At 38.7% G+C, this 12,532-nt stretch overlaps 1 protein-coding gene across 1 annotated transcript in view; it reads left to right on the forward strand.

Annotated features, from left to right (window-relative positions):
• Window positions 1-12,532, forward strand: part of LOC115270442 (uncharacterized) — a 134,475-nt gene that overhangs the window by 64,559 nt on the left and 57,384 nt on the right. Inside the window, exon 3 of the mRNA XM_062852342.1 lies at window positions 1,798-1,884. Within this exon, the coding sequence (XP_062708326.1) occupies window positions 1,798-1,884 (87 nt within the window). The remainder of the gene's footprint in view (window positions 1-1,797; window positions 1,885-12,532) is intronic.

The following is a 12,532-nucleotide window of genomic DNA, read 5'->3' on the forward strand; positions in this document are numbered from 1 at the left end:
GCGCGATAACTTTCGTGGGAAAGTCGGTTTTCACGGTTGTGTAAACGATGAACGCGGTGACGCGTTTAAACGGTCGTTGAAGAATGTGCATTACCCTTACTATCGTGAACAAATGAATCATAATCGGGATAAAGACCGTGTCGAGTATTTTCATATAACTAGTGGATCATATCACCTACCAAAGTTGGCTCAAAGATGCACACCTTACCCTACCCTACTAACAAATACTCCTTCCCGAGACAACTGTGCGGATGCTGTGGATTTCACGGTTTCTAGTAACAACGGTTGTCGAACTAACATTCCTTCCCCTTTCCCGATGACTGTAAGGACATGGCCGGCGCTGTTATTGACTTTAAAATATTGAACTCTCGAATTGTACACATTGAGAGTGTGTAGCTAGTTCCAAGCACCATTCATTGGATCTCTGTGCAACTTCGATTGTTCTGGTGAATCACGGAGTAGCAACTACGATGTGTACGGTTATCTTTACTTTGCTTCGCTTTTGCTGACAGAACTCCGGAAAAACCTTTCACTACAGTCTTGCTGAATACTTACGCGCTTTCCACTTCGGCTATATGGGCCCCGAATTTAAGTATATCACTAAAAATAGTTTTGATTTCGATTTCGGTATTGCCCAATGTTTGTGACTCATAAAAGATCACGGTTTATCCATAAGTCCCGACCTTTCCATCACAAAAGCTTACACATGTTATATAACTTCATCTTCCATAAATTCCCCAGATAACATCGAAGCCTCCACCGATAAACTGCATGCATCATAACTTTGTTTCAAGGTGTTGTTTCCTGCGGACAAATCTCTCCGACTCACTCTACTTTCGATCATCGGGGCACCAAACGAAAGTGATTCAACTCTTTATGGTCAATATTTCCTCACGTTAAGGCACTTTTAATGCGCCCATTGATTGTCATCTCTCCCGGACGGGACCATTATTACCACTGCACCGCCGCCACCATGGCCAGGCCACGGCAGATGGATCGAAACAACAAGTTGAAATTGATTTTCTTCTTCGTCACGATTTTGCTCACCATCAGTTTTTGAACCGTCCGTCCAGGAGTATTGATCGATGCGTAATCCTTGGATTAGGCTTATATCGTTTTAAATTTCCTATGCAATGAATGAAATGTTACTACGAAAATGCATTATAATTGTACATATCTGAAATTCATACAAAATAATCATTTATTATTCTATTGAAAATGTTTAAGCGTTTTATGGTAAACAAAATCTCAAATTAAAATTATATTGTTGAGTCATACGTAATTGGACTGCACGCATCGCGTAGAGAAAAGCAGGCGATACATCAAGGGGATTGATCAGGGTCAGGGTATTTTATTGTAATCTGATTAGACCAATTAATAGGGCCGCGACGCGTACTCCGGGCAGTTGATTTACGATTTGTTCGGTAACAATCGTGTATCGTCTTGGGACCTAAAGATGCCGCCAGTTTGATTTCCTCAAAAATAACCGCCGGATTGCGTGTGGCTCTGTGCTGCACCGGACAAAAGTCGGGTGAAGATCGAAGATGCACGCCAGATGAGCTGAATCGTAAAGGGTGTCTCGAAAGCGTTAATAGGACATCGATGTAGACGCTTTATAGCGGACTCAGATATATCATCGGATGATGGGAGAGAAATCACGGCTTTACATTGAGACATAAACGATATTTCTTTGTTTTCGATCCGGTAATCTTTTGAAAGCTCTTTCACAATACCATACAGTTCAATCACCAAGGCGAGGCTAATCTATTAATATCGATTTTCTTTTCTCCATTCCAGCACCGACCCATCCCCATGACATAGTGGCCCCGAGGTCGATTCAAGATCTACCGGAGAAGCACTTAACGTCAGGAATTTCGATACCAGGTACGTGCAACAATCGCCATCGTCGCACATTTTCCACGCTTCCACTTGATCGATTCAACCTTCCGGTAGATCAGCAGCCCGATTCAACCCATCACGTCACACACTGACTGTGGCGCAAGCTAAGGGCCTGTGGTCCAACGACGTATCCATGACTTTCGATTTCTTTCAGGAACAACCCTATAGACTGCCGGCTGCATTCAAACAGCAGTCGCAGCACCTTGACTTTTTGTGGTAATTTCTACCTCAATCCCCACGTCGCAGACAGCAAAGAGTTCTTGTGGACCAAACGGCTGAGTCGGAACGACGTGCTGGAGATCGCCGCATGGCGATCGATGATGTACGCCTTGACGACGACAGCTTGAATAGCACAATCAACGAGTAAAAGCAAGTGAGAGTGAAATGCTGCAATTGCCTACTAGTTACAGCTTACCAGCCACTGCACACCACACTGGTATAAGCCGTTCTCTATGGGACTGTGATTTGGTACGCAGTGACAGTCGGCCACGCACCGCAAGGTGAAGATCGATGCGTGCCGAGGGGTCCATTGCGCGTCGATTGTCGTTGTCGATAGAGAGTTAGAGTTGGTATTCGAGGATGCCCGTAGAAGGGAGACTTTTGGTAGGTTTTTTGCTACATATTGAATGCAGGTGATTAACTATTTCAGATGATCGTTTAAATTTCTATAGAAATCTTTAAACTTCTTCGAAATATTGTACTTGTTTGACGTTAAAGGCACGTTCATAATGGCGCAGAGTCTAACGCTTGCTTAAGGAATCCTTGATTGAACATCAGTGTATTCCTGACAAGACAAACACTTACCAGATCTGGCAACGAATTCATAGGATTTTCAGTTAATTAACCAAGTCACTAGAATGATCTTTGATTAATAACATATTGATCCTCTGTAAGTTGCTTAGCATAGGGTGTCTACTACCTGGAAAAACTTGGAAAACCGAGAATCCTCAGGGAATATCTTAAACACTCAAGGAAATTTTGCACCGATAGCAATAAAACATTATATCGAATGAAAAAAAGTAGCGAACTTTACTACTTGTAAATCTACTCAGAAGCAAAATCCACAGAGTTTACTGAGTTTTAAAATGTGCAGTGTTCACTTCTTTTACTACATGTTTGTATTAAGATCTGTCAAATCTGTCAATTTATCATTTTTTCCTTTGATGCTTACTGGAAGCTTGGAATTTCTGCGGATGATTATTCAGAGATGAGCAAGTCAAATCAAAAAGGAATCTTGATAACCATTGCAGATGTTCATCTAGAAATTTCTCTTCAAGGATTTTCATTTCCTGAAATTCCGGCAGGGTTTCTTTCTGAGACTTCTATGGAAATATCTCTTGTTGAAATGCCTTCCAGGATTTCTCACAAGGTTCCTTCTTTATTTTTTCACTTTATTTTGCTTGGTATCTATGTATTTCGAATTCCTCCAAGAGATTCTTCCGTATTCCTAAAGGATTTTTCCAAGATTCGAACAATTTTTTCAGACATTTTTCTTTAAGAATCCTCCTGGATTCCTGAATTCCGATAGATTACTCTTGGAGTTCTTCACGAGGTTCATAGAGAACTTCTTCTCACAATTATTTTCAGAGATTTTTGCGGCATTGTTCATTAAGTCCGTTGTGACACGAAAGTTTTCCTTGGGATATATCTCAGATATTGTTGCGGAATTTCTCCTAGAGTTTCTCTCGGGAATCCTCTTGAAAATTTTCTTCGATTTCTTCCGGTTTACCTCTTTGGATTTCCTCAAGAGATCTTCCCGGGATTTCTCCCAGATCTTTTACAGATCCTGGTATTTTCACTAGAGCTCCTCCAAAAAAAATTTGCACGAATTTTCTGCCGGAGTTCTTCCCGAGATCTTGTCCGAAGTTTTTCCTCTAATCTCTTAAAAAAATTGCCATGAGTTTCTTTAAGAGCTTTTCCCTGGGTTTCTACACAGGAGTTTGAGCCGATATATTTCTAAAAGGATCTTGTGGGAATTCTTTTGAAGTTTCACCTGAGATTTCTCTCGGAATTTCTCACGGGAATTCTATCAGAAAATTCCTTCCGATATTAGTCGTCGGACGTTTCTCAATAGTTTTTTTTTCTGAGTTCATCCTGAGCTTTCTTCTAAGGTTTATTCCGGAGTACCCTTTAGGATTTCTACAGCAACTATCCCTGATATTTCTTCCCTCGATTTCTCTCAGAGCTTTTTCCATGCTTTTTCCACATATGTAGCAGTTTACAGAATTTCTTGCAATGATCCTCCTAAGACTTTTTATTACAGAATTTCTCGGGATTTTACCCTAAGCTCTTCCCGGAAACAATACCAGAAATTTTCCTTAGATTTTGGGTGCTCATTTTCTGATTTTTAAAAGAGGCTTCCGCAGTTCTTGTATGGATTTTTTCAAACTTTTTTTCTCGGACTTGGAATAACTTACAAAACTCCTTGTAAGAAACTCCGGAAAAAAAAACATCGGAAAGAATCCCGATGAAATCATGCGAGAATCTCCGCAAAGACTTAACCTTTCAGAACGCACGCCTGTTCGGTCGAGGTTTTTTTTTTTCGTAGTGTTGTACTTCGTACAGCAGCGCGCGTCCTGAAGGGTTAAATCTCAAGAAGAACTTCTGAAGAAATCCTGAAAAATCGGGTACATCACAGATAACAGTTGTGGAACTGATCCCGGGAGGAAATACTGAGGAAATTCTTTGAAAACCTCTTAGAGTAATCCTGAAAAGAAACTCCAAGATATCAAAAAACTCTCTGGAAAATATCCCTGAAACAACTTATGCAAGAATCTTACAAAAATCCGGTTAGAAACTGTTGGAAAGCTATCCCGGAAAACTAAGTACCTGACAGTGGTGAAGTGGATCAGACCTGAATCAGTTGGATTAAAATGACTCAGACCTGAATCATAGAACATGAAATGTATCAAACTGAATCACTTGAATTTGAAGTGAATCAGACCTCAATCAATTGAATATGAAGTGAATGGAACCTGAATCACTTGAATGTCAAGTGAATCAGTGAGTGAACCTGAATAACTTGAACATGAAGTGAATCCGACCTGAATCACTTGAACATCAAGTGAGTCAGACCAGAATAACGAGGTTTAAAATGACACACACCTTAATCACTTCAAAATGAAGTGAATCCGAACTGAATAACTTGCATATAAAGTGAGTCAGACCTGAATCACTTGGATCAAAATGACACAGACCTGAATCACTAGAGCTAGTGAATCAAACCTGAACCTTTTGAATATGAAGTGAATCAGACCTCAATCACTCGAATATGAAATGAATGAATCCTGAATCATTTGAATATGAAGTGAATCAGACCTGAATCACTTAAATATTAAGTGAATCAGACATTAACTTCTTAGAGGAGCGGACCTGGTGTGATGGTAAGAACACTTGACTATCACGCCGAGGACCTGGGATCGAATCCCACTCCCGACAAACTCGCAAAATGTGAGTTCTTCCTTCGGAAGGGAAGTAAAGAGTGGGTCCTGAGATGAACTAGCCTAGGGCTAAAAATCTCGTTAAGGACAAACGTCTTGAAATCCCGCTTCAACAGTGCATCAGAACTTCAGACGCACAAATCTCAAGAAGCAAGCTTTAAACAACAGTGCATTTTATTATTCTGTTCTTGCTCACTTGTAATTAGCTTAAAATGAGATCAAATGCGCTGGTTTTGTTTACGAAGAGATTTGTGCGCTCGAAACCGTGAGTAGGTGTCAAAGTCGGCCATTGTGGCGGCCATTTTGGGATTCTAACAAGTCTGTCCTTAATGCAGATAAAAAAAAAATAATAATAACTTTTTAACCGTAGTGTGGCCAGCAAAAAAACACCCGTAGAAGGCCGGCAGGGTACCCGGGTACCCTCGCAATGGAAATGATCATATCTCAGCGATTTTTCCACCGATTTTAAAAGTTTTTGCCTCATTCAACTCAGAAACTCATTATCTATCGAGATCGTATTTGGTTAGACCGGTCCGATCACCATAGGTACCGGAAAATCCGGATTTCCGGATCCGTGTTTTTATACAATAGAATATACGGGATTTTCGGTAGGTTAGTAGCAATTTCGGTACCAAGCATCGTAAAATTGCTTTGGCATATTGTATCTGACCGGCAGGGAATCATAAAACGTGTTGACTTTGAAACTGTGATTTCGGAACACGCTTCCCGTGAGGCCATGGTTGACCATAAACACTTTAAGGTATCCTAGCCTTAACAATGTGGGTTTCAATATGGTATAAGGACATGCTCCCAAAAATATGGATTTTCCGAAAACCACGGTGATTAGATCGGTCTAACCAAATATTTTCCCGATAGATGATGAGTTTCTGAATTGAATGAGCTAAAAATTTCCAAAATCGATGAAAAATTGACGGAGATATGATCATTTCAATTTCGTGGGTACCCGGGTACCCTGCCGGCCTTCCACGTAATAAAAAAATGCAGGAGCCCCTCCCCCTGCCCCTCCTCAATTTAAAATTTGGTCAACCCCAGTAATAGATGTATATTCACGAGTTCTAAGATCTAACAGAGTTCCAACATCCTAGTCTCAATAACCATTAAAATATCGAGATTTGAAATTGAAAAAGGTACCCGGGTACCCTGCCGGCCACATAAGTGTTAAATATGAAGTGAATCAGACCTGAATCACTTTAACATGAATTGAATTAGACCTGAACCCATTGAATATGAAGTAAGTTAGACCTGAATCACTTGAACATGAAGTGCATCAGGACTCAATCTATTGGATTAAAATGTCTCAGACCTCAATCATTTGAACATGAAGTGAATCAGACCTGAACATATTGAATATGAAGTGAATCAGCCTTCAATCACTTGAATATGAAGTGAATCCGACCTGAATCAGACCTCAATCACTTGAACATGAAATGAATCAGACCTGAATCACATGAATATGAAGTGAATCAGATCTGAATCCCTTGGATTAAAATGATTCAGACCTAAATCACTTGAATATAAAGTGAATGAGCCTTGAATTACTTGAATATGAAGAGTATTAGACCTGAATCACTTTATTATGAAGTGAGTCAGACCTGAATTACTTGAATATAATGAATATCAAGTGAACCAGATTCGAATCGCTTGAATATAAAGTGGATCAGACTTGAATCACTTGGATTAAAATGGCTCAGACCTGAATCACTTGAATATGAAGTGAATCAGACATGAATCACTTAAATATCATGAATATCAAGTGAATCAGATTTGAATCGCATGAATATAAAGTGAATCAGACCTGAATCACTTGCATATGAAGTGAATCAGACTTGAATCGCTTGAATATGAAATAAATCAGACCTGAATCACTTGAATTAAAATGATTCAAATCCGAATCACTTGGATGAAAATGACTCAGACCTGAATCACTTGAATATGAAGTGAATGAGCCTTGAATCACTTGAATATGAAGTGAATCACACCTGAATAACTTGAATATGAAATGAATCAGACCTGCATCATTTAAATATGAAGTGAATCAGACCTGAATCACTTGGATTGAAATGACACAGATCTGAATCATTTGAACAAGAAATTAATCAGACCTCAATCACTTGAATATCAAGTGAATCAGACCTGAACCACTTGAATTTAAATGACTCAGACCTAAATCACTGGATAATGAAGTGAATGAGCTCTGAAGCACTTGAACATGAAATGAATCAGACCTGAACCTCTTGAATATCAAGTGAATCAGACCCGAATCATTCGAATTAAAATGACATACACCTGAATCACATGAACATCAACCTCTTGAATATGAAGTGGATGAACTGCATGTCATTATGACGTCCATAACCTTCCGAACAACTTTGCCCAAGACTTTAACGTTCTATCTCATCAGAATCACGAGATAGAACTAGTTGAAAATGCTCATTTTCCCATGCTCGCTAGCGCGACCTAGCAGCAGAATTGCCAACAATACTGTCATTATGATGTCCATGACCTTCCGAACAACTATGCCGAAGACATGAACTTTCTATCTCATCAGGATTACGAGATGGAACTATGTAGTTAAAAATGATCATTTTTTCATGCTCACTAGCGTCACCTAGCGGCAGAATTGCGAACCAAACTGCTTGTCATTATGTCTATGACCCTCCGAACAAATTTGCTAAAGACTGTACCTTTGCATATTTTCAGAAATTTCAGATATAGCAGCACATATGTAGTTGTTTTGAGGTAATGCTAAACTTTTCAAGGTGATGCAATATTTAACTGAGTGTTGCAATACTTTTTCAAGCGAGTCCGTACTTATGACGGGTAGTGTATATAGATTGTTGATTTACTATCGTAATTTCTAGTTTTCCGTAGGGTTTTCATCAAAAGCTCAAACTCACTACTAGTTCAGTTTCAATTTTTTTAAAGGAACTTAACGGTCATACAGTCTGTTGAATTACTCATTGGAATCCTGAATATTTTTAATTGATTTTTAAGAATGTTTGGATGTCATATCTTTTCAAAAGGTATTTTCTATGGAAATACAAAGCAATTGTATGCAATTGAACTCTCAACATATTGAGGGGGGACACAAATAAATAATTCAAGAAATTTTAAAATTTCAAAGTAAAATTAGAATCGCTTAGAATTTTTTTTAACAAATTCGATGAGTTTAACGATTTTGCCAAATTATTTGGGTATTTTTTCGTTAAATACGTTTATTATTTATAGTCCCCTCCCCCTCGCCAAATCAATGACCACTGTGATAAAAGAAGAAAATGAGATTTGTTCCGGCCATCTTGCGCATTCTCCCTTTAATTTTTTTAAGAAATTTTTTGAAAAATATATATGTACCTAAATTTCAAAAAATTAGGATCAATATAAAATTTAAAATATCTTCCCTGGAAAACTTAGGGAATTTTATTTTATCTTATGAGTAGACACCCTGATAATACATACCCAAGCAACACACTTGGACGTTAATAAGTTCCTGTAATTTAAATGCAACTACATTGAATGTTGTGCCCTTTATACCAATCGTCTTATTAACGACTAAATTGCAACGAAAAAAGCGCAAGAGGTGGAGCCAATATAAAACATCCATTCGTGTTATAAACGGTTTTAATTCGCAATCGATTTACAACCGAGATACAACTCATGGTCGACTTACAAATTGTGATCGATTCGACAACTAGTCAGCTACACGCAAAAAAATCCGTTCCGATATACGTGAACTCCCAATCACGGCAACGGGAACAAACGTGAACTATGCATAGCAACGATAACAACAATAAGAAATGTACACCGTGAACTAGATTTCACGTTTTCTAGAACCCCCATATTGACAGCTGGAACTAGTTCCAGTTCACGGTGTATATTTGCTTGTTCTCATATTTGCGTTTGTTTGTTCACGTTTATCAGAACGGTTTTCTAAGCGTGTAGTCATCACATTCGTCTCTGCCAGTGACTATGTGTCAACAGTTTCATCAATGTGATTAATAATTGTGTGGGTAAAATTAACCGCAAAAAAAGGCTGAACGAGAACGTAAATTTTTGTGCCGCTCCTGATTTATTGGAAAATCATGCATTCTGGCTCAGTATTTTCAACGCGCCTCAGTCTACTTATCATTTTGTGAGTGAAAATTTAGACATTTGTAGTAAAAATGTACGCGCCATATTGCTTTGACTAAGTTCATTTCAGCAGCTTATTAAATGCACCCGTAAAATGCTGAAAATTAGTTTAGAATTTTTACTTGCTAAATTATGTCTAGGAGAACATTGCTTCACACGGTAGGCCATAAACAACCAAAAAATGTAAACACTTGGACGTTTACTTCTCGTCGACAATTAAGGGGATATCCATTTATAACGTAAAGGAATTTGATCATTTTTTGGACATCCCTTCCTTTATTTTTTTGTTTGTAGGAAACCCCAAATATTTTAGTACGGAGCATAAGAATTCTCAATCCCCCTCTCACCTCATACTATTACGTAATTTATGGATAGCCCCCAAATACCTTATGACTATTTCTCAATTTGCAGCATACAGATAGCAAATGGGGCCCATATAGCCGAGGCGGTAAACGCACGGGTATTCAGCATGACCATGCTGAGGGTGACGGGTTCGATTCCCGGTCGGTCCAGGATCTTTTCGTAAAGGAAATTTCCTTGACTTCCTTGGGCATAGAGTATCTTCGTGCCTGCCACACGATATACACATGCAAAATGGTCATTGGCAGAGGAAGCTCTCAGTTAATAACTGTGGAAGTGCTCATAGAACACTAAGCTGAGAAGCCGGCTTTGTCCCAGTGAGGACGTTACGCCAAGAAGAGGAGAGGAGATAGCAACTGTGGAAGTGCTAGTAGAACTCCTGTTTCGTTGTAATGATCAAAAGAAGATGATAAAACTTCCGTACCATATATTTAAAAAACGGAATGCTGTGTCTGACATTTTGCCTGATTAGGAATCAAAATTGGTTCGATAAAATGTCAAAATTTATGCTAACGGAATGCTGCATCTTTTCACCAGATATTTTTAAGAAGCTTCAAAGCACCACTATCTAGTTCGAATGTAACATGTATTCAAACCCTTCCAGTGGTACCAGTCGTCCTGTACTATGTAAATAGTGCATAATTTAACAACAAATGGAGCATTTACCAGTGCTTATATATTCTTCTTGGTTTGAAGAAGGAATGGTATAATGTATGAATTCTTTATTGAACAATTTACTGATGTTTATAACAGGGTTCCTGATTTCCACTTTTCATCTTCTTTCACACTCGAATACAGTCAGCAGCGAACGGTTGTCGCTTTAGTTTGTGTGTTTGCCTGTCAGCGACGACAGCAAACACCGGCGAGCCATACATGGAATTAAAACATTCATCCACATTCGCATCGCAAGCGATGGAGAGGAGAGGCGCCATCCACAAATTACGTAACGCTCTAGGGGGAGGGGGGAGTATGGCCAAGCGTTACGGCCCATACAAAAAATTTAGGATTTCCATACAAAAAAGCGTTACGGAGGGGGGAGGGAGAGGTAAAAAAATGTCGATTTTTGCGTTACGTAATAAATGTATGCTGCCTGATGCGATTCGTGAGTGATATTGCGCGTACGAATATTTGAAGTTTTCAAAAAATGTTTATTATTTTCTTTGCTAATCTAGACGAACATTTGAAAATGGCCTTTCTGCTTTTCGTAAACAAACAAGGTTCTGTCTCTGCAGGGCTTCTCTGCATCCACCCACGCACATCAACACCCTTAATAGATAGCTTGAAGAACACTCTTTCTGATAAGGGTGTTGTTGTGCGTGGGTGGATGCAGATGGGCCCTACAGAGACAAAAACATGTTTGTTTACGCAAAGCAGATAGGCCCTTTTCAAATGTTCGTCTAGTAATCTAGCATTTCAACAACAATACACTAAAACGTATGCATTACATGCAGAAATTCTCTTCTAGTTATGATAATAGCCGCTTCGATCGCTCACCAGCATTCGTCACCATTCGCCATTCATTCATTCGCTTGCGATCCAAACTGCGACGATCGGCCACGAATATCCATGTCAACCAGCTTGCGCATCGCTTCCCACTGGTGATGGGGTTGCGTGTTTGATCACGACTATCCGTTTGCTGCATCTCGATTCTCGATTGGCTTCAGCAAAGAGGAGTGAATATGAATGGAGTGAGGCGAATTTACCGATCCTTGGTTTATAATGTTATTTTAATTTAATATTATGCCTCTCAAGAAAAATCAGAATATGGCGATTATCTGCCTCTGGCTTCTGATATTAGCGCGACAGTCACTAATCATAACAGCGTCACCAGATTTAAAAATATATAATTCCATTATATGGGGTTTGACAGCAAGAACACTCATTCCACTGAGCCACTCTTGTCGTTCGTCACAAATACCTTCAAAAACATCTGTCACTTCGCGAAACCCACGTGCTTTTGTTTTTGGCGGGAACACTTTTTCTTTTGTTTTGCCTTGCGACTGTCATGCGGCGGTATGCCTTGCGAGCGTACGACCGCCGCAGGAATCTAATAAAAGATAAGCGCGACAATATGGAGCAACTATGGTATAATAATGAATCAATTATTTAAATATGAAAATCAACTTGCATTTTTTTTAATGAAACAAAAATGTTTTACCTCCAATTTATTTTTTAACCACTTTAACTTGATAAAATTATAGAATATGTTGAAAAATTTATGAAGTAAATGATACATTTTATTTTTACATGACTTTTTTGGAAACATTAAAGTTTTTATAGCTCATTTTATTATTTTTATGATTTCAAAAACCTTTTGTCGCACATATTGCAGCTTCCATCCCTTCTGTCAAAATTTTCCGTTATGTTCTAAATTAGTTCCAAGTAAACATGTTTATAACAATCAGTATCAATGTTTTGGTTGTTTTGGTTTGTAAACGGTCGTAACTAAGATTCGTTGAAACAATCAGATTATAACTCAGTTACAAATTGGTTTCGCAAGTTTCAACTAACGATGACGTTTATTTACATTGCGCTAGTTGTTATAAATATGTTATACCACAGTTTGGCTTTAACAACAGGGTTTTAACATCCGTTGTTTCATGAAAACTTAGTTGCAACATGTTTGCAACGATGATCTTTTCTATTTTAGTTGCAGGTGCTACTTGGGATATCTTTGATCAACG

The sequence above is a fragment of the Aedes albopictus genome, chromosome 2 (assembly GCF_035046485.1).
Source record: "Aedes albopictus strain Foshan chromosome 2, AalbF5, whole genome shotgun sequence".
Classification (NCBI taxonomy): domain Eukaryota; kingdom Metazoa; phylum Arthropoda; class Insecta; order Diptera; family Culicidae; genus Aedes; species Aedes albopictus.